General features: G+C 43.0%; 1 protein-coding gene across 2 annotated transcripts; it reads left to right on the top strand.

Moving 5' to 3' along the window:
* Window positions 1–2,096: 2,096 nt before the first annotated feature.
* On the top strand, window positions 2,097–25,625 carry DSC1 (desmocollin 1). 2 transcript variants are annotated; one of them, XM_086472605.1, is made up of 16 exons: window positions 2,097–2,135; window positions 4,533–4,617; window positions 7,280–7,482; window positions 7,963–8,082; window positions 9,329–9,484; window positions 10,399–10,543; window positions 11,774–11,940; window positions 13,575–13,709; window positions 14,990–15,175; window positions 16,670–16,929; window positions 17,129–17,271; window positions 19,019–19,234; window positions 20,820–21,053; window positions 23,017–23,138; window positions 24,434–24,670; window positions 25,428–25,625. In XM_086472605.1, the coding sequence occupies exons 1-16, from the start codon at window positions 2,097–2,099 to the stop codon at window positions 25,623–25,625; spliced, it is 2,646 nt and encodes an 881-aa protein (XP_086328731.1). The 2 variants fall into 2 exon arrangements, with proteins under 2 accessions (XP_086328731.1, XP_086328730.1); XM_086472604.1 differs by having other exon boundaries at window positions 7,957–8,082.
* The last annotated feature ends 19 nt before the right edge of the window (window positions 25,626–25,644 follow it).

Here is a 25,644-nt window from a genome sequence, read left to right as displayed (position 1 = left end):
CTGAACGCCACGTAGGAGGAGGAAAACACGACTGGTGTGAAGCCAGGGCAGAGTTTTAAGATTGTTAATTAGGGCTTTGGAATAGACGGTTTGGGTCAACGGACTCCAGGCACCTATTCTGACAGACGCGGGTTGGTCCCACACCGACACTAAATAATTAGAAAGCTCAAAAAATTGAAGTTCTGACCACAGGGTTAGTATTCTGGGTTATTACGTTTGGAAATTATTGCAGGTCCAGACAAATTCATTCCCTTTCTATGTCCACAATTATTACTTGAATGGAGCATAACGAATTAAAACATTTAGGAATTAGGCTGTGCTTCCCATCGAGCTGGTGAAACCCACTATGGCACAGCGAAGGGTTGGGTACGGGGGACTGCGGGCTCTTGCCGTGTGTTTCCGTGAACACCTGAGGTGGGACACGCCAGGCAAAGCGAGCTGAAGGCCAGGGGTGTGAGGTGGCTGCTGAAGACAAATCAGGCTTTACCGGTTCAAACAAAAACTGAAACATCGCAGCCATTTTGCCTCTGCTCCCACTGAGTCGGTGTAGGATGGAGTTCGGTGCAACGCTGTACGTTCATGGTGCAACGCTGTACGTTCATGGTGCAACCATCAGCAGAGCCAGCCTGCAACACCGGCGTGCCACGGGGTGCTGCAGCACACGGTTGTGAGCGTTATCACAGGTTATCAAAGGTTATCTCAGGTTATCACAGCGCCCGATGCCCAAGGAACTCTTTCAATCCACCTCTGGCTTTCCCAGCACGCTGGGCCCAGGACAGGCTCGCTTGTAACCGCAGGGCACACACCCCCACGGATCACCCGCACGATTAGAGGGAAGCACCGCCGTGGTTTAAGCCATTCCAGCATTTCTTAGGCCCCCACAAACGTGCAAATGTCCCACTGCACCTGCCTGACGGTTACGCCTCTCCCTGCTGCGTTCTTGCCGCTTACAGTACCCGTGACCTCAAGAAGCGAACGTCTCCTGCTTTCGGACCCAACAAGGTCATCGATCCCACTTATCAGCTCGAAATTGTGTTTCTTTAGAATTTCTGCTTCTCAGTTGTGCACTTGAATGTAAACAAATATTCAAAGTACCTATCAATCCACTTGATCTCCTTTTTGATGCCCTTTATAGAATCATTAAGGTCGGAAGAGACCTTTAAGGTCATCGAGTGCAACCGTCAAAAAAATACAAAATCAGTCAAAGAATTACAAATCAGTAATAATTGTTTCTGAAGCAAAGTGTGACACAGAAATCCCTGTATTTACCAGCCAGCAACAGAAACACCATTCCCGCTCAGGCTGAAGGGTTTTCAACCGCAGGGTGCTTCCTCGGAAAGCCCACCCGCGTGTGCCACCGCGCACGGCTGGGTTTAGCACTATTATTTCTGCTTTTATTCATCTGACGCCACCCTGAAGCCGAGGACCCACAGGTGAAGCCCACAAGGCCCGAAACAAAGCGCCACAACCCTCCCGAACGAGAAACCCTCCTGAAAAGCCGAGGGTTAACCCGGGCCGGGCGGGCGTGATGGCGGCCGGGGCCTGACACCGCCGCGGAGGGACCCGCCCGCTCGTTGCGCCCCCGCGGAGCGGAGGACGGCGGGGGGGGCGGGGAGCGGCGCCGCGGGGCAGGCCGCGGAGGTGGGGGGGCGGGGGGGACGACAGGGGCAGGCCGCGGAGGGGGGAAACCGGGGCTGAGCCACCCCGGGCGGGTCTCCGCGGCGGGGCGGGGAGCGAGGGGAGGGCCTGGCCGCGAAGGTAGGTAGGTGGGCGGGCAGGGCAGGGCAGGGCAGGCGGGCGGGGTGTCGCAGCGCCGTGCCCGGGCCAGGCACTACCCAAAAGGAGCGGGGTGGGGGAAGAAGGGAGGGGGGGGGGGAAAAAAAAAAAAAAGTAATTAAAGTCGCCGCTGCTGAGCGCGGTCCCACCCTCCCCACCGGCCGGCTCCTCTGGCAGACGGGAGGGGACAGAGGGTAGACGGGCTCCCGCCCAGACAGGCCGCCTCCGCCACCCCGCGCTCCTCGCTCGCCGCGGCAGCAGCACCACCGACGGCGGCCGCTTCTTTCCCCCCCCCCCCCCCCCCCCGTCCCCCGCGCACCATGGCCCCCGCAGCCCCCCGCCTCGTCCTCGGCCTCCTGGTGAGTGAGGGAAGGAGGGAGGGAAGGAGGGAGGGCGCCGGGGGGCAGCGGAGCGGCGGCGGCGGCGCTTCTCCTCCGCGCTGTTCCTTGCTTCGCCGCCAAACTTTGGAGGGGGCGTTGATCCCGCGGGTCTTTATTCCCCAAAAAAAGGCTCTCGGGGGCCGTGCGAGGGGCGCGCCCCGGGTGCGGGCGCAGGAGCGGCGGGAAGGGGAGCGCGGGGGTTGCGCGGCCTCGGGGCGCACCTCGGGGCGCACCTCGGGGTGCCCGGGCGCTGGGGGGGGGGGGGGGGGCGCTTTGGGGAAGGGAGAGAACGGGTCGGGCGGCTTTTGGCGGTGGGGAGATGGTCTGGTCGTTAGCGCTGGTGCTTCTGGTAGTTCCTAGGGCACAAACTAACGCGCGGTTGGTTTTGTGAGTGTCCCCTCGGCCCCCCGACGGCTGTCCCTGCTCCGGGGGGCGGGGGGTTGAGCTCCTCGGGAAGCGCTTCAGGGGTTACCTTGGCCTTCGGTTTAGTTTTCGTACGTGATGACCGGCTGCCGTTGTCGGGCAGTTCTCGCTCCCTTTTGGGTTTGGGTTTTTATTGGAGTGGAAGAGTGAAAGTGATTTGTCTGTTGTTTCTTGCCCCCTTTCTTCCCCGTTGTCATCGCGCTCACAGAGAGAGGGCAGATGGTCGTTTGAGCCTGAAAGAAAAATACTCAGTAGTGTGGAAGCACTGAATTTATTATTTTTGTATTAATTATAGATGTGCATTTGAATGAAAGTGTTGCTTTGCATGCCTGCCTTTGCTGGGATATTAATAATGAAACCCAAGCGAGCTTACTCGCACGTCTAGTTAAAAAAAAAAAAAAAAAAGATATTCCCCTGTCAAGTAGAAAAAAACCCCAAAACACAAAACCTGATGAAGTGTTGTCTTTATGTAAAGTGAAAGGGCATCACAGCTTTTTACCTGGTGTTTCCTTATATCGTGATATCCGCAAATAACTACCATTTGCATTTGTTGAGCACCTCAATAGTTCTTCATGCTGACATCAGACTAGCTTGGCATTACTGTTTCAAAATTAGATGCCATTGAATCTTAAAATATCTTAGAACAATGTAATAAGATGGTGTGATTTTAATAACTTAAAAATTAATGCGACCTCTATCAAGAGAGAATGTTTTATTACGTATCTGTTATTAAGGAAAGTGCCTACTAATACATAAGAAGGGATGCTTAAATTGTTTTATGTATACATATTGTTATATCTCTGTATATATGTAAGGAACAGTATGAAGAGCTTTTGTGGTGCAGACACAGCATTTAAATTGCTTTAATGCAATGATTAAATTCCACATTTCAACTTCATTTTTTTAGCTGATCGCTGTTTTTCTAAAGGTTCCTAATGTCATAAAGATTTTAAAGTATTTCTATTTAAATATCTTCTTAATAAGAATTGCAAGTCGTTTTCAGAATTTTCATTATCTATTTACTTCTTTACACCTTTAATGCTACAGGTACGTGCAAAGTAAAAGCTACTTTCCTTTTTGCTAGACTTTCATCCTGAAAGAATAAATGTACTTAAAAGGGTGAATGCATTTATTTACATTTCTCTGTTTCTTTGTTAAAGTGGCTGTGTGATTTTTGGATTACAGTTTTAAAGATCTGGATAGAAACGAGGCAAGATATATATATATATATACACACATGAATATAATCAGGACTAAATGGCTCTGTGCTGAGGAAAATCTTTGTACCTCCATATGATTCTTTTTATAAAAAGATCTGGTTATCTACTACTTATTTGAATTTTGAGGAGGACCCACTTTGTAACTGGTTATATGGGAGTGGACTGCTGTGATACACGGCGTTTTATTTGTGTCATATCTAATTGCTGAAGCTAGATTTAATGAGTTTGTTGAGAAGGTGCTCTGAAGATGCAAAGCGATACGTAAGTACAAGCGTCGTCATGTGGTTTTAATGACACTGGTGCCTTTAATGTTCAGCATCCCCACGGTTGTGCCCGAATAGTCAGAGACCTGGGATCTAAACTGGCCGAGAACGCTGTTAGAGGGAGGGCACAGCGGAGCTCTGTGTTACCTTTCCGCTGCTAAAGTACTAGTGTAGGTGAAATCTTCTACTCGGAGAGCTCTTGCTGTTAATGTTAGTGCTGCTGTGATTTTAGGAAAAAACCCCACAAGCCCTGGACATAGGCAGGAGCAGCAGTCCGATCTTGTTTCCAGTTTGAAACTTTGCTGTGCGTGGTACCTGAATTTTGAGCTGAAGAGTGCTTTCTGTGCCCTTTCACTGGCTCGTCTTAAAAACCAAACACACCAAAGGCAGCTTCAGTGTTGGTAGTTATTATTCAAAATACCGCGTAATTGTTGTTTTTTTTCCCCCTGATTTCTTACTTTATTTTCTAGGTACTGAGTTTGTGCTGTGAAGCTTGCAAGAAAGTAATTTTTCATGTTCCTTCCGAACTAGAGGCTGACACGTTAGTTGGCAGAGGTGAGAAACTGCGAGATGCCTGTCTTAACATTGCACCTTTGCTGGAGATGCTGTTAACAGGGAAGGAGACTTTTTTTTTTTTTTTTTTTTTTTTTTTTAAATGGAATGAATGGATGACTGGACAGCCAGTTCAACAGCTGGATCAGCGTTTTTGTGAAGGATACGCCCTGTGTTTGTTACGGATTTGGACACTGGCTCTGTGCATCCATTTGACTTCTGCGTAAACAGCTATTGTCCGGTTACAGTATTTATTTTAAAATGAGAATGGCAGTTTAATGTTTCCAGAATTTGGAGTCTGGGGCTCAGTGTTTAAATAAGGAGCTTGATGTTCAAAGCACACCCGTAACCCACAGAGTCGTGTGAAGAAGGCAGTGAGTCATTTGGATAATGGAAAAGAAAGGAAAGAAGACAAAAGCTGCACAACCGAGCACCCAGAAGCTGCCGCTCCGTGAGGCCCGGGTGTGACCCGCAGCGGTGCTGGGGCGCTCAGGACCGCACAGAGGTGCCCTGCACGCCCATTTGGTTGGGAGAGTGCTCTGGTCTGACTGGGTGGGCTGTCTCAGTCAGGGCAGCGTGCAGGTGACCGAGAGGAGTAGGGGAGAGCAGAAAACACCCCCCTCGTCTTTTTTTTTTTCTCCTTCAGACCAGTCTTTGAAAGGCAGCTTTTAAAGGGGTGGGGTAGGAGCTGCTCCAGGGGGCTGTGCTGCCTGAGAGTGAGCTTGAGGATTCGGAGGTGCCCTGTGTGAGTCCTAGGGCAGCAGAGGAATAGGCTCCAAATCTGCAATCCTGATCCACGTTCCTACAGAAGGAACAAATGAGGTGGATTGGCAGTCGGTCACAACACAAGTGCTCAGAAAACCTAGCTTTAGAAATGGAAGTTCATTGACCTCACTGTTAAATTTTAAAAATGAAAAAGGTTGCTGCAGCTGTTGAAGTATTTAGTGTGTTCTCAGAGACTTGAGCATTTCTCTGTGTAAATGAACCTGATTTATATAAAACCAAAACTTCATGCTATTACAGTGCTATAAAAGGAATTGCATAACATAAACTTTTTTTTTCCCAAACATTAAACAAAACCTTTATAGCTTGAATGACATTACTTAAACATTTATTGAGAACGCATACTTTATTTTGCATTGATACAAGGACCATACCTTGACAATAAAAAGAGCTGGGTTTTTCCTGGTTATTGTAAAGTTTTTTAATATTTCTGGCTTACGCAACATATATGAGAGGCTGTAAAGAAAAAAGATCCCAGAAAGCTGTGGCTGACTGAGCATAACGTTGACTCACATAACCGTCAGAAACAAAATCTCCAGTCTGGTATTTTTGGAAGTGCAGTGCTGTGGTATGCAGCAGTATGAGACACCTTTAAATGAGGCAGCGATGCTCTCTTCAGTACTAAATTGTCGTTGTACAGATTGACAAGTCACCGCTGCAGTACTACAGAAAGTCTGGGAAATGTTCATTGAGCAGTCAAAAGAAAGACTTAAGAAGAGAAAGTGAGGAATCACGTCATATTTAAAATTACGCTTCCCATCTGTTCTTGCATTCCTTAAAGAGAATGAAATTTGATTTATTGCGGATAGAATCTACATACATGGGGTGAAATTCTGAATCTACTCTACTATGGGAATTCTGCAGTCAGCTTTCATAGAGTAAGGTCTCATCCACTATGATATCATCAAAGGGGTATTGAAAAGTTTTAATTTTGAGAACACGACACTGACACCTCTTGTACTCTGCCAGGGTCGTTTGCCTTGAGTTGAGGTCTCTGGCCTTCATCTTTTGTTTTCAGGGTGCCAAATAGCTGTTGCTCACTGCTGCGGTCTTGCTGCGGTTCATTATGATTATCCTGATTCTGCTTTTTCTCCAGCTGTGGTGCTGAGTTAACTTAGAGATGAACTGAATTCATTGAAGTGCATTAAAGTTTATTTTAGCCACAAGTGATAGCAAATACACTAAAAAATATCCTGAACTTACCTGGTACTTACTAGAAACTGCATGGGAGTCTACCATGTACATATTAAAAAATTGCCAATGGTTTGTTCTAGTCTTTATCTCTCCCATCTGTCTGCCTCTTAATTTAAAGGCCTTTGTCCTCCCAAGACTATTAAATCACATAGTACCAGTCAGTGCTTTCCTCCTGAGGGCGAAACTGCCAAGATGTAGTATCTCCATTGGGCATTTGCATTAATTAATCATCTGCAGTGATTTTTGTGGGGCATGGAGCACGAGGCAAAGGCAGTAGCTCCTGATCCAGTGACGAGTGTGTCTACAATGCTTTTTGTACTGAGATGTATTAGTTCATCTGCGATGCTTCAGTCATTTTGCCAGTGTAATAGTGTCTTGTTGAAAGATGTTCGTGAAGCACCCTTGTCCTTTGGGAAACATTTAACAAACACAAGTGTGGAAGTTGCTACATTTTTTTTGTTAAGAAAATTTAAAATTGCAAATTACTGAGTAAGCTTGGTCAAATCCGAGTGCATACCTGGGGTCTAGAATCTGTATTTGTGGTGCTTAAATACTGAATGACCAAATTTTTGAAGACTCCATGTGTCAGTAAATCGAATTTTTACTTAGGGAACTTTTTTGTTTGTTTGGTGAGGGATGTTACTGTTCTGTTGCTTGAGTTATTGTCTGAATATTTTTTTTCTTACAGTTGATTTGAAAGAATGCCTTCAGTCTGCAGAGTTTATCAGTTCCAGCGATGGGAACTTTAAAATTCTAGAGGATGGTTCTGTGTACACAACATCAGCTCTTTCTTTGTCTGCTGAGAAGAAGACTTTTACCATATTACTTGAAGACACTCAAGAACGAGTACAAAAGAAAATACCCGTTAGCTTGGTGCAAGAAGAAAAAAAGGTGAGCTTCAAGTCTCAAGGTACCTTACTTATTTGAAATAGCATTTCCCAGAGTAGAGCTTCCTGCTGGGTTACTGTCGTTGAATTTTGGAATTCAAATAATCAGGCCGAGCACGCTGGAGTAGAGTGTTATTTTTATTTAGAAGTTGTTGAATACTGCTGCTTAGGTCAGCAGACTGCCTTGCTAAAATGGGAGATGCTAGCAAGGAGCTTAATCAGGAATGTCAGGAATCTTAAAAGCCACATTTAAGGAATTACAGCAAATTTTATTCGTGTAGAGCATGACAATAAATGAAAAACCTCTTGGAAGAATATCGCAGGTAAAATCAGAAATTAAGACCTTGGAAAAATAGATGGTCAGTGGGAAAGCTGGAACAGAGGGGAAAAAAGTGGAAACGCAGAACAGTAGTTAAACAAAAATATACACGGTTAAGAATATATGGACATATTCTTACCTGTTTTTTTTATCTTTTAGACCCAGACACAGAAGACCAGGCATGCTAGAGATACAGTTCTCAAGCGAACCAAAAGAAGGTGGGGCCCTATTCCATCTGTTATGATAGAGAACTCACTGGGACCTTTTCCACTACAAATTCAGCAGGTATATTTCATACGGGTCCGAATTTTATGACACAAGCTGGTTTTGTGTGTGCCTTTTATGGTAAAAGAAGACCAAAAGCAGGCTCTCGTGTTCCCTACTGACGCCATTCCTGCTGTTATTCCTCTGTCTTGTTCTGTCCTGTTCGTTGTGTATCTTGTGATCTTGCAGCTGAAATAACTTGTGATCAGAGTTGTGAGGATGAACGGGAAATGTGCAAAAGTTGCAAGAAGGAGAGGGGCGTTTTCAGAGGCCTGAAAATCAGTGAAGTGTGTAATTAAAAACAAAACAAACCAACCAACCAACCCGCACAAAACATTACCTAGAAGAAGCTTTTGTAGACACAGAGCGGGGGAAATCTTACCTGCCCGTCTACATCCTTTCTGGAGCTCGAGGTGTATGCCTGTAGCATTGAAGGCTGAGTATGGCCTGTATTATTAGGAAAAGTACTTACTGTAGGAAAGCAAGTAGGCGTGAAAGAGAGATGCAAGAACTAAAGTTATCGTAGATCCATCTGGCCTCCGCTAGATTACAGAGTGGCTGGTAGCAAATGGGAAGAGACAAGTGTAATAACAGAGTCTGTGCAGAGCAATCATTCTTCTACTCATCTTACCTTCCTAACTTCTGCTGTTCAGTGGGTGAGGACAGTATTGGGGAGCAGAGTGTTTGTAAGTAGGTAACTGCTAGTGTGACCTCCTTGGAGCTTGTAATGGGATGCAAAGAGGCGGAATTGGCCTGGCTCTGGACGATACTCGAGGCAGTCGGCTTCCTCTCTTTCTCTTCTCTCCCTCCCTCCTTCTCTGCTTTGCTTTTTCTTCTCTAGTTGCAAACCACATTCTCAGTGAGTGCACTAAACCCCAAATCTCTTTTACAGGGACAGACATAACAAGCCATCTGTATCTGAACGTGCGTTGTGTGTTCAGGGTTCTAGAGAGATTAGATTTCAAAATAATTATTTTTAGGCACACTTGTCGTTTCTTTAACTGTTCGATAGTCCTAAACATTTGTGAGTTTGGATAAACTACCCTTTCTCATCTACACACGTTATGAAGGAAGGCAGTTACATGGCAAGCTTTTCTCCTGTTCTCTGAAGATTAAGCTGCTAAAGAAGTAGAAGTAAATCAAGTTTTGTTTTTTGTTTTCTCGAAGAAGAGTTCCTGCTTGTGCCAAACGTGGTCATAAAAAGAGGGAAAATCTAGTAGAATGATGCTGCTGTTTTTCCTTGGGCTTAAAAATGTGTTCTTTATAGGTCCAGTCAGACACAGCTCAGAACTACACCATTTATTATTCTGCAAGTGGACCAGGAATTGATCAAGATCCAAAGGGTTTGTTTTACATAGAAAGAGAAACTGGAAATATCTTTGCTACTCGTGCAGTGGACCGTGAACAATATCCAAGCTTTCAGGTACAGGCCTAAATTGTATAAAGATAATTAAATCTTTTTTTTTTTTTTTTTTTTCCTGTCATGTATATATTTGAAAGCTGGGTTACAGGGGAGACTGAGGGCAGACAAGATCTGGAATCAGCTGTCTGTTCTGAGTAATATCTTTGGTGTTGCAGAGATGAAATCAGTGTCAAATAAAGAAATAGCTTGTCGTCTAGGTCTTGGGAGTAATTTTGCTTTTCACTGCTTAGACTAATTACAGCGTAAATGTAGTGAGCTGTTGGCTTTGCATCACTTTTGGGAAGAGTTTGAAGTTATCCCAGGGTTTTTCAGGGAAGGCTGAAAAGGTCTGCATAAAAACAAAACTGGTGAGGAAGTCTAGACGGCTGTGGCTGTTCTGAGCCTCTCTTTCTCAAGCTGTTCAGTTCTGGTGTTTTGTTAACAAGGTACACTGCTCTCTCTGCTGGCTGAGAAGTGTAAGAAGGCAGTTAGTAGAAACAGCTTCTAAATATTTGGGTATTTTGCCGTACCTATTACTGCATTTTGTTAGATTATATTGTAATGGGCAAATAGTTTTGCTGTTGCTCTTGATTTTGTTCTAAATAGCAATATTTATGTCTAAATTTTTGGTAAAGCTGAGCTTGCCTCATAGACACCTGGAAAAAAAAATGTGTTCAAGAGGCTTGGAAAAAGTGTTTGACAGAGTTGGAGGCGGGGAGGAGAAGAAAGTGATTCAAATACTTGTAGTGTGAGGAATGGAAAGGGGGAAGATGGGAAAGCATGTAAAAGTTTTGTGTTGCTGTCATTGTAAGAGATTAGTCACTTCCCCTTCCATGTGGCTGAAGAGCCTGGCCTGGAGAAGGGTCGTTTTATGGCCTCCTCCGTTGAACTGTAGCAATATTTATGAAGCAAATTACTGAATTTGTGTCTTGCAGATCATTTGCTTTGCAACCACTCCGGACGGTTACTCACCAGAGGTACCACTTGTGCATACTATCAGGATAGAGGATGATAATGATAATGCTCCGTATTTTACCCAGGACCTTTTTGAGTTTTGTGTCCCTGAAAATTCCAAACCTGGTAAGAATTGTTTTAAATCAGTGAACGCGGTTGCTGCTGCTCAGCTCGGTTAAGTGCCAGTATGACGAGGTGTAAGCCTGCCTTTTAATCCATTTCAGTGGATTTCCTAAGGAGTATTTCTTTACAGCAAAGGCTGAATTTTAAAGGGCAGCTCAAGATTTCTTAATGATTAGAACTTCCCAAAATGCCACCTCAATCGTAGTGAAAAGTATTGTTGAAAAAGAAGTTTTTAAGAACAGGTGATTCAGTTTACGCTGTTCCTAAAGCAGCGTCAGAACTTCAGAACATTATTCTTTTCATTTGATCCAAAATCACCTCTTTCCATAAAATGTTTAGATTGACAGAACAGCAGTTTTTGACAAATTAATTTCCTAAACAGCTACACTGGTGGTGTTTGAAGGTGTAAAATGCCTTTGGTTAATCTTACAGTGTTTGTCCGAGCTGATGAACTGAGGTAGGACTTTTCCTGGGAGAAGGCAGGGGGCAGAAGTCTTGCCTCTGCCGGTACCTGTAGAAGGCAGGGATTTGCCCCTTACTGACTTCACGTGCCTGTGCAACAGAGAGCAAAAGCGGGGGGAAAGGGGGACCCCGGAGAATAAGGAATGCACAAGCTGCGGTTTGCTGTTCCTCGCTCATCTCCTAGGCTAGAGGTATGGCGTAGGGAAAGTCTGCCTTGCTTCCCAAAAAAGGAAGGAAGGTGCCTTCCCCTTCACCCCAAAACACCAGCTGCATTTCGTTCTCGGAGCTGCTGCTCTTCTTTCTGGGTGAGTGACTGATTTAAAGTAAACCCGAAAGCACTCGGGCCGTAGGGATGAAGTACAGCAGCACCCCCCGCCAGGCAGTACTGCAGCTGGAACCACAGCAGGAAGCACCGAAGCTCCCCCTCCACCCCCCCGGCTGTGTTTGGGATGCTCAGTTGGAAGCCACTGTCAAAAACACTAATGAAGAGCTAAACTTTTAATATTTCTTTGGATTATTTTTTCTGACACCTGCAATAATTACAGCTTCATCTACGAAGGAAAACAAAAATAGCCGGAGGATTAAATTAGACAATTTTACGCTATTACTGTATTTTTACTATTATTTATTGTGGTTTTAGTATTATTTTCATTTAGAGCTAAATGACCAAATAGCTATTTTCATGTATCTAAAACAAGAATACCTGTTCAAATAATTTTTGATTATTTACAGATTTTTCTGGAGCTCAAAATCGCTGTATTATTTTCACAGGTGTGTTTGTTGGAAAAGTGACTGCAGAGGACAGAGATGAGCCTTATACTCTGCACACTACCTTGAAATACCGCATTGTGTCACAAACTCCACCAGTAACCCCAGCGTTTTCTTTACATGGTGACACAGGTGTCCTTTCTGTATTACTACCGCAGCTGGACAGAGAGGTGATCTTTTCCTGAAGCATCTTTAGCTGTCACCTAGTGCACACAGATAGCTGCTTAACGCTGAATTGCTGGCACAGGGATCACAGATACATAATTTCTGTTACTTTTTTTTTTTCTTTCCCTCTCTAAGGAGCTTCTGAAGCTTTCCAGAGACCTGTAATGGGTCCAAAGAGTTTCTGCATAGATCTACTGTATTCTGTCTGATCTGGCAGGGGACCTCCCGCCACTCTTCTGTTCCACCTAATCCTATGGATTTTTATTCTTTCTCTGTTCATGAATCCCTGGAGATTCAGGAGATACTGTTTCCTCCTAATCCAGCTCCATTTGAGGTGCTTCTTGCTTCTTTACAGGGAAGATGAACCAACTTTTCTGGAAGTAGTCAGTCGTCCTATACTCAATAGAAATACCTCCAATATCTGACAGTAAACAGTAATAATAACATTTCTAAAATTAAAGTGCAAACCATTTATTCTTATCAGCTAGCTTTCAAGTAAATAAGATACAGGATGTTTTAATTTTTATTTTATTTTGGGGTGGATTGTTTGTTTTTTGCTAAAATGTCATGTGAGAGATTGTTTATGCTAGAAAAACCTCCAGGCCTGTGTAATTCAAACTACTATTTCTAGCATAAGACAGTCATTCTAGAAAAAAATACTACTACGGACACATCTTTTTTGAGGATAAAGAGAGTCATATTCCGGCATAGTTACGTTGCCTCATGGCTGAAAATGCACACTGGCAGTGTGTTGCAAAGTTAAGCAGCGTACCTGCAAGTGCACAACCTTCCTTAGTGAGAGAAGAATGCAGCGACTGTGAGCATCGCCATGGCATGAAGGGAACAATCACAGGGACTACTGAGGGGAAGGAAAGCTTGAAAAACGAGTCCACTGCCTGTCTTTTAAAGATAAATCTATGAAGTGGAACAGGAGATTTCTTTCCTCCACCTGAGAAACCTCATGCTACTTCCAGGCGTTTGGAACTGTCTTGGTTTACAAAAATCCCTTGTTTTGTGCCCAGTCCCGCCCCCAGTCCCACTTCCCTGGGTTGTTCAGGTATTTATAAGGCTAAAAAAAAGCCTTTTGCTGTTGTGGCTCAAGGCAGGGATTTAAGTGGGCTGCTTATCAGTGATCCACTTGGTGCTGGTAAGGGCAGATGGTGCCAAATGGCAGGCATTGTTCTGTCATGTATTGCCCAAACAAAGGCTGATTGTGGCACCATTTCTGGTCATCCTCACTGAAATACTTTACCAGCTGGAAACCCAAGGGAATACTCTGCCTGGCCAAAGGGGAGACGTAGCTAGCAGATGGAAATACATCATTTTTATCTTCCAAAACTTCAGGGATTGGAAAATAACGCTGATGCTGTGAGAAGTTTTGCTTGGGACAGGTTATAGCATACACTGTACAAACAGATGCTGAACTCAGTGCTGCTTAGCCACTGAAAAGTATTTCACTTGTTTTCCTTTTGGAACTACAGGGAAAAAGCCCCAAGGCTAATTGCCTCATTTTGTAGGGGAGCAGTGTATTTAGAGCAGAGTTGGGAAGGGAAATATTTAGTTATACTCTTGTGTTGTAACTATGTGATTAAAAACACAAGTATGTCAAACTCCTGTATGCTTTTCTTCATCTTTTCAGTTGGTGCCCAGTTACACTTTGTTAGTTGAAGTGAGAGATATGGCAGGTCAGCCTTTTGGTTTGTGCACTACAGGAACAGTTGTCGTTAAAATTGAAGATACAAATGACAACGCACCGTCCTTTAGACAGATGCAAGTAAGTCTTCATCAATGAAATGTCTGTTAAAAGGTAAAAAAAACCCACCTATTTTTGTTCCCTTTCTAATTTCCTGATGAGCAGCAGTTCCTCGAATATGGAGCCTAATGCCCTGAGACAGTTAATGCCAATACAGACGTTTGGGAATGCCCTGTGGGTGGTTGTGCTGCTTGGTAATTAGACCTGTTGGTGTATTCGTCGTTTTGAGTCATTTGCCTTATGTCCCTTGGGAGAAAGCTGACACGACTCGTTCATTCACTTCTGCTGCAATGCACAGTCTTAGAAATCCCATAATTGAACCATTTTCAGGGAGGGGACAGATTCACTCCTAAGCATTGTCATGACCTCGTTACCATTTGACCAGCTTTTGGCTGCTTCTGTGTTGCGAAGGAAAATGTGTTAGTGAAGTAGCTGTGAGGATTTTCACTGGGATTTCCAATGCTTTTCCAACGTTTTTTTTCTTTTCCAGAAGTATTATTTAAACCCCTTGTTCACCAATAGCTGTAACAGCCTTAAGTCCTTGCTTGTTGCAGCCACTTGTATTACTCAGGACATGAGTACATCTCAGTAATGATGTATACGGCTCGACTACCACAGTCAGGAGATTTTGTAATACAAAATTTATGAAAAATATTTCGTTATCCATGAGGAATACGTGTACCTTATCCTTTCCACTCACTCCTGTAGAATATCATCAGTAGTATTAATTCAGAATCACCCTTCTCTGTGCTTCTTGAGCTTGTACAAAATAACACAGCTCTTTAAAAAGATTTAAAAAAAAAACCAAGAAAAATCCTTTCATTGTTTGCCATCCAAGTACAGATGTATTTCACCTTTCTTGGCTTTTCTTCGAGTTCTTGTGGCTTGTTTATGTATTCATTTTTTTTTTTAATTTACCCCAATGCCTTTTTTAATGCTCAGCTTGATCATGTTATACTCAAGTTAGCATCTATAGCTGGTGTAAGTGAGGGGAACTGTGATAATTTACCTTTCCTGGAAGGAGAATTCCAGACTTAAATTATGTCGGTGATAGTTTGAGCGTATGAAGGAGCTGAGATTTCAACTGTGCTGGGAGGAAAGGTTCACTGTTTCACTTAGGGTGTAAGGGAGGAGTGGGGGAAATATTCTAATGCATGAAAACAACATAAATCGTACAGCAGCTTGGTAAATTGACCCCTTGGGTTTAAGCAGTGTTATTTCAATACAGTGTTCTTCCATCCTGCATCATGGAACAGTATTCTCTGATTTAAATTGATTTTTTTTTTTTTTAATGCTTCAAGTATGAAACACGAGTGGAGGAAAACAGAGTGAATGTAGAAATACTGAGAGTCTCTGTTGTTGATCTGGATGAACTTGGTTCTCCTGGCTCAGGAGCAGTGTATGAAATTATCAGAGGAAATGATGATGGGTCCTTTGAAATTACAACAGACAAGAGCACAAATGAAGGAATACTGTGTGTTGTTAAGGTAAGTAAAATGGAACTTCTAGAGGAAAATGAATGCGTCTTCAGGTGTTGCTTTTAAAACAAATAATCTAGAACTCTTTTTTTTTTTTTTTATTCAGCAACATCTGCAACGGTCAGGGAGATCATGCTTTCTTCCCGCTCTGAACTCCCTTCTCGAGCAGATTGCGCAATGCAGTGCAAATGAGGCTCGTGTGGGGTACCTAACCCGCACAACTCATCTTTCAGGCTGCTTCTCAGTTTTGTCTGCACAGAATTCAAGGAATTCCCTTGGGTTTGTCATTCCAGAAGAGCTTGGTGCTTTTGCCTGGTTCCACAGTTGGAGTTGTTTGGACTTAGGGATGTGACTGAGGAGTGCTTCATGGCTGGGTTTTTAACAGAAATGGGAGTGTGGCAAAAGAGGAGCGGGATGAGAACCTCCCTCAGTCTTGTTCTCTCTGGGAATTGATTAAACTTACTGACTCAGTATAAAACTCTCCAGGTTTTATTTTGCAGGGTAGGGACTTTGGGTTTGCTTTTCTGGGGTGTGAGGGAGTCTGCATACATGTGTGTTAGTTTAGTGACTTGTTATATCCAGTACTTTACAGGTAGGAGATAAAAGGACCACTGTTCCTGTACTCCAGCATGTCCCTTTGCCTCTTCATGCTTCTTTATCTGTTAAAACTGCAATAACAGGTAAATTCTAAGGAGCAGAGAAGGTTAATATTAAAATTTGAAGATGTAAATTGTAAGGTAGAGATGCCAGTTAAATTTGTTTTTTTTTTTTATGAATTATGTTTTTTGTTGCTGGTAATCGTTAGAGCTTTTTGTAAAGCTGTGTCCCTGGTATACTAACTCACCTGAAATTTCTTACATTCAGTGTAATGGTGTAGAGACTAGAGAGTATTGTGACTTTAGGATATAAATAGCTGTATTAAAGGCATTGGAGAAGTTGTCTGAAGCATAAACGGTAGAAAGCTCAGACCAGAGGCCCACCTAGTCCATGGTCTTGTCTTTGGGGTCGCTCTATCCAGAAACACTGATCAACCCCACAAGTTGAGATGTATTTGCAATGGGTGAAGCCTTACTTGGAAATAAATGCAGGTGCTAGCAAGAAGCATGATTGACTTGTGCTGGAAAGGAAGTATATGTAACCTAAAATAATGGCCAACTAGATAGGGGGGGAGAAAATCCCCCATTGCATTTAGTTCTGTTTAGTTCTATTAGTAATTGACTATCGGAGTATTCATCTAAAATTTTACAGTGATGCTGCTTATCTTCTTGTGGGTGGTTCCTCAGGTCCTTTTCTTTGGCTAACTTAAAAAATTAACTTTTTTTTTTTTTTTAATAAATCATGTCCCTCTGCTGTGTCTCAAGCTGGATGCTCCAGAAGGATAGCCGACTTCTGTTGTAAATAAACATGGTACAGTTTTATCCCATTAATAATAGGGCAGGGAAAACAGTACCAAGTTTCATACTGGTTTGAAGGAAAACCCCCAACACCCCACCTTTGTTACAGGGACTGGACTATGAAAGCGCCAAGCAGAGGGTCCTTGTGATTGCAGTCAACAACGAGGCGCCCTACATGCTGGCACCCCATTCACAACAGCTCTCCCAGAGCACCAGCTCCGTCACGGTGCACGTCCTGGACGTGGATGAGGGGCCGGTGTTCAAACCCTGCCTGTTCCGCATGGACGTGAAGGAGTGCGAGGAGATCGGGACGAGTATTGGGAGATACCTGGCGGAAGATCCAGAAACTGGGAATAGCGAAGGCATAAGGTTTGTTAGCGACTGGTTTATTTGGAGATGGGTCGGATATGGGAAGGGGGAAATAGTTGTTGAGGCTGTGTATGTGTGTGGTGCATGCGTACACCTGAGTGTATGTGAATGCACGTCTCTATGTGTGTATGTTTATGTATGTATGTACCTACGTGTGTGTGTATTTGAGATTTTTAACTAAACAAATTATTCCCAATAGCTACCGGATTCCACCTGGCCAGTGCAATTGGATCAGCATAGATGAAAAATCGGGTGAAGTCAGGACCATTAAAGTGTTGGACCGAGATGTAGGAGAAATGAGGCGAGGTCAATGCAATATCACGGTCCTTGCAGTAGACAGAAGTGAGTACTAAATGTTGTTGGTATTTGTTGGGGTCTAACAGGTGTTTGTGTGCAAATTCAGCACGGGCTCAGACCAGAGGCCCACCTAGTCCATGGTCTTGTCTTTGGGGTCGCTCTATCCAATGCTTAGGGAATATCATACAGCAGGGAAAGCATTTAGAAATCAGGGCAAACTCTCAATGTTTTCAAAAGTTAGCTGCTGCCATTTAAAACCCTTTGTTAGGTTTAAATAGAGAGATTTTCCTGTGATTGTATTCCTTTTATTTCCTGAGGTTTTTATTTTTATTTTTTTAAGTGATAGCACCTGTCAGCTGTGAAGTTGACAACCAAGACAGAGAGGCAGAGAACTTTCTGTAAAAACTTTTTGAAAAAAAACTTGTTGACCTCACAACTCTTACTGTTTTCTCCTCTGTTTAACTTCTTGGTGTCTTGCCTTTGGAAACCTTTAATTTAAAAGGACCTCTCAGGATAGCTGTATTCATTGCTGTATGTTATTGCACTCTTATTCTCAGTCATCCAGGTTCTGTAGCTGCTCACACTATCTCTTGCCCAGGTGGGGAGCTCTTACAAATTGCTCTGATTGCAAAGGAAGGGTTGTACGCTCAAATTCTCGTTCTAAAACAGGTTTTGGTACTGATTTAATGTGAGTGATCGTCTGTTCTTTCTGATTAATTTGGGTGTATGCGTTTATTGTAGGAAAAGACATAGTTTTGCTTCAACGTCCTCTAGCTGAGAAGGTTAAATACACCTTTCACTTCCCAAATGCCAAATGTAGCAAATTGTTTATCAAAGAAAAAGGTTAGGCTTATAGGTCATGCTTTTAAGTCTGAAATATGTATCTTACATTAAAAAAGGAAAAATGGACTGCCTTTATAAATCCGATGGCAGGATTTAGTTTGAGCCCTCATGTGCTTAAACATCAGTGGGAGTAAAGAGCAGCCCTTTGGAAGTTGCTTTACAGCTAAAAATCCTAGCTGTCCAAAGCTCGTGTATTGAAATTGAATGTAACTAATATGAATTTAAATTGTTTAGAACTTGTGTTGCATATAAGGTAAACATGGTGTGTGCATCTGCAGTCGGGTATCTCTAGAGAACGTTGTAAAGTAGACGTGATGTAGTTTCACTGGAATGCATATACAAGCATTTACCGTTCCTGCGTTGGAAAAAACTGCGATTAGGAGGGAGAGCTCACTCACCTCTTGCATGAAAACTCTGGTGACCTGGTATGTGTCACTGCTGAATCCTGCCGCTGTGTGGTGACTCGAAGGGAAGAGGACAGGAAAGTGTTTGTGTTCCCAGGGGAAGTGAGGGCAGGAGAAGTGTAGTTTATTTTCTTCTTCCGTAAGTAGAAAGCCTGGAGACCTTCACTTTCTGCTTTCGACTCCCAGTTTGGCTGAGCGTCCTTCACCCCTGGTTTATGGGCTCTTTCTCCTCTCATCCTCCTGTTAGAACAGTACCTGTCCCCACGCAGACACACACGCTCAACGAAATAATTGTCTGCACATGCAGAAGACGGAGCTTTGGGAGCTGCTAATCCCTTCTACAGCCAGCCAGGCAAAGAGAAGCAGCCAAGAGAGAGCTGTGGGAAGTCCCCCTCTCTGTTTTGGCCAAATCAGCCGCTGCTTTCTACCTTACTTCTAAGCTTGGATCTTACAGTTGACGGTGTTTCATTGTGAAAGTTTAGACTAGAAATAAATACGCTGAATGTTAGAAGTAAGTGCTGAAAGTAGATGTTTTTGTCTCATAGATGGCAAAACAGGCACGGGAACAATTCAGGTTTTCATCCAGCCTGGGAACAAGAATTACCCTCGAATCACTAAAACCGACTATATAATGTGCAGAGACAGGAAACCCATCTGCCTGACTGCCCAGGACGGTGACGAGTCTCCCTACAGCACACCCTTCGTGTACCGCATAACTGACCGTAGCTTGGCTTCCACGTGGAAGATAACGCGGCACAACGGTATGTTGAGGCTTCCTCCTCCTCGCTGAGCTGTCGGCTGCTCCCCGCCTTGGGGGAACTGGACTGTAAGAACAGGTTGGATGAATGGGTGGGTGGATGGATGGTCAGTGGGGCTGACAGGGTAGCCCTGGTGATCTCTAGTGACTCCTCGGTTTCGTTTGCTGCGTCAAGAGTACGCCAGAAATGAAGGGGAACAGCTAAAGTATTCTTGATCAGTCTGCAGAAGTTACGAAGGTGGCTCTGTTGGCATCACACAGGCAAGGAGAAGGATATTATGTTCTGCCCCTTAAAGAATAAATAAGAATGTGTCCCCCGCATCTTTGGGTCAGCGGTCAGCTGCTGTCTGAAATGATGTAAAAACAGTAGAGCAATGGTGAGAGAACAAAAATGGATGTAATGCCGTGCATCAAGAGCTCTGGAAAAGCGTACATTCATAATTCATACGGAATTTAAGAATGAAATAGCTAATACTCTAAAGAAAAAATACAACTTTCCTTGGGCTGCTATTATGGTGGAGAAATGGAAAACTGAAACTTCATGTAAAATTGATTAGAGGCTGACTAAAAATTCCTGGCAGTTTTTTGTCTTAGTACTGCTGTCAGCCAGCACATTTTTGGTAAAGCTGAGCTGGGTGAAAGAAAACATTATTATGTCCCTTAATATTTTTGTGTTCATTTTTAGGATTTCGATAGAAGCAGGGAAACAATTTATTGCCAAAGGAATCACTGTTTGTTTTTTCCTAAAATCCACTGATACAAAAAGTTTATAGCCAGTGGTAGTTTCCTGGTGGGTGCCAGATGATGGCAACGAGAGCAGCACGTACATCTGCTACTACGTTGTCATGAATTAGCCCAAAAAGAGTCTGGTTCTGAAGTGTTCTGTGAAACATCCACTAATGAAAGGCAAAGGAGGGCCAAGTCTGGGAGCAACGACAGCTGAGAGTTTCGAGGTTTGCATTAGCAAATTGAAAGAACATTTTAGATGGTACATGTAGTTTCGTATACCTCACCGTAAAGCAACCGAGACGTACATCAGTGTCTGCCTTGCACGTGTTTTTTTACGAATTACTTCTTTTGCCCTTTAAAACACATGGTCACTAATCATTGCCACTAATTAGGGCAGCAGACTGGATTTTAGTTCCCACTGGATGTAGCTGTTCCCACTGAATATGGCAATAGAGCTAAAGACTGGAAGAGGTATAAATTACATTCACGGTTAATTATTCCAATCATGCTACAAGGAGCCCTTTTAATAAGTGTCAGTTCAGCTGATAGTCTTTACTAGTAAGCCCAGATAGTGTCACTTACTGTAATGAACTGAATCAGCTTCCGAGTTTCAAATCATACGATGTCAGAAGGCTGTATAAGGCTTGCTTTTTCAATTCTAACCTTTAAAAGGTGCTCGAAGTATAAATCCTTCTCAGATGTGGTTTTGTGGCGACATATTTAAGCTGGCTTTGAACTAGCAAGTGCAGATCTGGTAGCAGTATAGCTGTAACAGAAGGGAGGATGGTGATGGTGGTCACACTTGTCATTACAGTTTCGGGTATTATTAACACTAGATCTGGTTTTGTCTCTTTTTACAGATAATTCTGTGTATCTTTCACCAAAGGGTGTTATTCCATTTGGAACCTACACTATTCCCGTAAGTGTGATTGATAACGGAGGGAAGGTAGGAGAGAACTACGTGACAGTTAACGTCTGCGACTGCGTCACTCCAACCGAATGCAATGAGGATACCCGTGCGCTCGCTGGTGGGAACGTGACCCTGGGCGTGTGGGCCATCCTGGCCATGATCTTGGGGTCCCTCTTGCTGCTGCGTAAGTACCCTTGGGTGTTTTTAACACGGAGTGCAAAGCACTTCGTTTTAAAATTAGCTGGGAAAACCCCATTCAAACTTGATTCAAACGTTTCTTTTTTTATTTAAGGAGTTGTGTAGCCCTCACCGCTGACTTAACGTACCGGCTCTGTTGTATTGGTATCACAGGCTGCTTGCTCTCCTTGTCCCGTAGTTACTGCGTGTGGATTTTTGTTTATTCTTTTAAATACATTTTCTGTAAGATGTTCTGCGTGTTCCTGTTAGCAAGGCTGAAAAACCTGCCATCAGTGCTTGAGAGAGGATGGGATTTGCAGTGCTTATCAGATCTTGTCTTGAAGCGAGTATGGTGAAGTCTGTGTGCGAGTTTACTGCTGCTTTAGGAGGCACACTTCTGGTGTAGGAATGCTGAAATCAATTTCCTAGAGCTTTTTGTGACCTTCCTTGTGCCATGGATTAAAACATGGGGTGTCTGAGACGTTGGATTTCACAAGGCATTTTGCAAGAGCCGATGTGATGTTGAAGGACAGGTTGGATACTTGACAGCAGAACGAACCCTTCGGTACACCTTATGTTAACTGGAGTTGCCCAAAGACAAACAGATTCTTAACAGGTTAATATTGCTGTTAACCACTGAGGCAGTGACAGGGATACGTAACAGCAAAGAGAGGTAATTTTTTTTTACCAGAATCAGACATATTCTGGCTAATAACGTCTTTATAAATCACCAGAGGACATGCTACAGTAACCAATATTTCAGTGTTTGAACTTTTTTTTCATCTTTCTTTTCTGTTTTTTCTGGTAATGATGAACCTGTCTGCCCCTGTTCACTCTCAGCTCGCTGTTCTTACTCAGGGGGATAGAACATTGGGACCTGCACCGATTTCAGTGGCTGGGTAGATCCATGTTCTATCTAATCAGGGCAGGTACCCAAACTGGTGCTAGAGCGTGGAGGTGGAACTTTGAGATGCGGGCACGCTCAGGAGGGCAACTGTGTGAAACACCAGCTAGCCTGTGACTGCATCCCTCCCACACAGACCCCTTGTTTCATTGTGGCTCGGTTTTGCCCTGCGCATCCCCCCTCTCAGTGCTGCCGTGGGTCTGTCAGCGTCAGGAGGTGACCCGCCGGCGCCGCTGGTGCAGGTCTCGCTGACAGCTGGTAGCTGCAGAAGCTAAATGAGCTTGAAAGTGGCTTTTGGCCAGTTTCCACACGAGTTTTTGTTGCTCAGTTAGGCAGAACTGTTCTGTTCCTCACGGGCTTCTTTATTTTTAAGCTATTAACTTGAAAAGAGAAGGAAAGTTTATTTCATCTGAATGAGATGTTTCATCCTTTGTTTAGGAGAGGTAGTTGCTGGTGATTCTTTTACACAAAATCGGTTCTGGCCGAGTCTCCCCTGGCTACACAAAGTAATATTATGGGAGGGATAAGCTGAATACGAGGAATTAAATAAGATTCTTCTGTAACATCATGCTTGAAGTCCTCCAGGGTTCTCTTGACCTTTTCTGTGAAGCAGAAGTTTCTGGTATTGGGACCTGCATGTTAGTTCCTTACGATGTAATTTGACATCTGCATATTCATATGTGAAAAATGTCTTATGTACAACCTTGTTATAGGCATAAGACAGGATTTTTCACCTGGATTTGGTCCAAATTCTTTTATTACTCTTAAATTGTATAGTCTCAGTGTTTTCATAAAGGATGCTTGCATTTATTTCGGGGAAACCAAGATGCATTTTAGAAGAATGAAATAGTTCAACAGTGTAGTGAAAACTCCATATACTGTTTGAAAAAAAATGTATATTTGTACCATTTTGAGTATGGGCGTTTTTGGAAATAAGTTATTTTTTTTAAGCTTGATGCTTAGGCCTTTAAAAAGGTTAATACAACAAAATTCATTATCAGCCAGAAGTGGATACCATTATAAGGTAAAGTTCATAGTCTCTTCCTCACTTACTTCCTTTCTGTAGTAATCCTGATCACAATTTGTGGCTGCTGCGGCTCTGGGGTAATGCAGAGGCATGTGACTGATGATTGTGCCAATCACAATCTAATAATTTCAAATACAGAAGCTCCAGGAGAAGAAGTGATGGTAAGTTGTCCGTTCACTTCAACGTGGAAACATGTAATTAAGGTATCCATAGCCTTTCATTCAGGGCCATCTGTGACTAAGTGGTTTAGTAAAGGAAATAAGCGGTAAACGCAGGGATCATCAGATGTGCTTTGCTATTGCCTAAGAATTTGAAAATTCTTACTTTAGGCAGAGTTGGTAGTTCTATATGTATTCAAACATATCCTGTAGTTGTTAGCGTGGCTGCTTACAGTTCTTCCAAACTTCAGCTGTTTGGTTGGAACCTTCAGGTGAACATTTTAATCACTTCAGTCACTTTCAACAACAAGATTAGAAGGAAATTTACTATTTTGCTTATGTTGAATGTGTGTTTATGGCACAACATTATCGCTTTTCCTTGGGGAAGGATTTTTACATTTAGCAGATAGTCATTGTGAATTACAGGTGCAATTTCTGCCCTTTCACTGAAAAATGACCCCAAGTACAGTTGATTTTTGAGCCAATGGGAAATAAACAGTTGAACAGTCCATGTTCATGGAATATGTTCTTGCTTTTGGCGTCTAAACTTTTTTAAGATTGAGTGTACCGTGAACATAATCCAGCCAGGACTGCATTCATGCACAAGGACTTAGCTCTTCAGACTCTTCCCCTTCTCCTCTGTCCCCCCCCCCTCCTGCTTATTTTGCCCCCCACCCTCCCCAAGAAAAGGAGATTAGTTTAAAACCCGTTGAGTTTACTTCACCTTGAAAACCAGGAAATCCTAACGGTGCCAAGTGTGACATTTCTCATTGCTTATGAAGCATAACGTAGTGCCGTTACAAACTGATAATATAGTTTCTAATTTGTGATCCCATACTGTTTTTTCCACATTTCACTCGGTACACAGACTTGTTGTGTGAAGAAACAGAATGAAACTTCTGCATATGACGGTGTGTCTGGTTTAATGGGTTACAGGTTGTTGATTTTGAAAACCAAACATTATTTTTACATGATGATTTCAGAAGCTTGCATATGGATTATAGTACAGCTTTCACTGGGAAAAAGATTCAGTTTTTGGATCTCATATCATATTTAAAGGCAGATTATTCCCACACACACACACCTTGTCACGGTATCCTTTCCCAAGGCCACTTACTGCTCTTTATACACAAAGTACAGCTTTTTGTTCAAAATACCACAGTGCAAAGCTGGTGACTTTCCAGTTTTCAGTGTTGACACTTCCTGATTGCTGTGTCATCTTTTGAATTAAATAAAAAAAAAAAGAGTGTGGGGAGGGAAAAAAGTAAAGGTATCTCCACTGCTGCATCTCTTTTCAGGATCACAATATAATTCCTTTCCAAAACACAAGTGATCAAGGAGGATATGGAATAAAAACAGGAGAACAACAAACATTTGAAATGGTAAAAGGAAGAGGGCATACCTTGGAATCGGTCAAGGGAGGCGGGCATCAGACTCTGGGATCAGTTAAAGAAGGAGGAGGACAGCCTGTGGTGGATACATGTAGATACTCCTACTCGGAATGGCATAATTTCACCCATCCTCGTTTAGGGGAAGTAAGTATTCTGCAGCTGGGTTCGTTTGGTTTGGTTTTTTTTTGGAGTGTAGGTCAATCTGTACAGACTTTTCAAGGAAAACGTGTACTTGTGCTAGAAAGGTGGCGCTCTGGGTTTGGTTTGGTTTGGTTTTTCCTCTCCTTCATCCCCTTTGGCCGTCCTTTACGTACTTTAGACATAAGTGTAAATGACTTTCTTTTCTTGGATTAAACTGTAGGCACTATGCTACTTTTTCTTTTAGAATATTTACTCATTAAGAGTAATTACTTTACTCAAGCTTTTGTGAGTTTTTCTGAGACCGTCTGTTTGCTGTTACTCTAACTGCTTGCTTTGTACTAACTTAAACCCGACACTTCCCTTAGCAGTGGTGCAGGAATGAAAGTGTAGCCGTAGAAATGCAGTTACCCCGTGCTTTGGAGATCAAAAACTCTCACTACTTGCCTGACTAGTTATGTGTAAGTCAGTCTTTTAATTTCGAGTGGATTTTAGTTGCTTGACAGGTTCTTTAAACAGGTTCTTCCTCTTTTATTGTTACATACATGATTAGTAGAAATGATTTCTTTATTAAATACTTATAATTTGTAGTCTTAATGATATAGACCAATCATGTGCGTTTTTTGTATGTAGGAATCCATTAGAGGACACACTCTGATTAAAAATTAATCAATGAAAGGTAAATCAAAAGAAATTATTTTTATGCAATACGTTTAGGATAACAATGTAAGAAAATAAGAAGGTGTGTTCTCTTCCTATGCAGAAGGTGCACCTATGCAGACAGGATGAAGAACAGAAGCATTCTGAAGATTATCTCCTTTCATATAACTATGAAGGAAAAGGATCCTTGGCTGGCTCTGTAGGCTGCTGCAGTGATCAGCATGAAGAAGAGGCACTTGACTTCTTAGATCAGCTGGAACCCAAGTTTAGGACATTAGCAGAAACATGCGTAAAAAGATAAACGTGCCTTTCACAGTGCT

Source organism: Leptosomus discolor, chromosome 13 (genome assembly GCF_034619465.1).
Source record: "Leptosomus discolor isolate bLepDis1 chromosome 13, bLepDis1.hap2, whole genome shotgun sequence".
NCBI lineage: Eukaryota > Metazoa > Chordata > Aves > Leptosomiformes > Leptosomidae > Leptosomus > Leptosomus discolor.
This window is presented reverse-complemented; position numbering and strand designations above follow the sequence as displayed.

Bases quoted from the DNA above. Each gene is read 5' to 3' on its own strand.
- DSC1 (XM_086472604.1), top strand. From the start codon at position 2,097: ATGGCCCCCGCAGCCCCCCGCCTCGTCCTCGGCCTCCTG. The intron at 2,136-4,532 runs GTGAGTGAGGGA...TTTATTTTCTAG, and splicing joins GCCTCGTCCTCGGCCTCCTG to GTACTGAGTTTGTGCTGTGA. The intron at 19,235-20,819 runs GTATGTTGAGGC...CTCTTTTTACAG, and splicing joins GAAGATAACGCGGCACAACG to ATAATTCTGTGTATCTTTCA.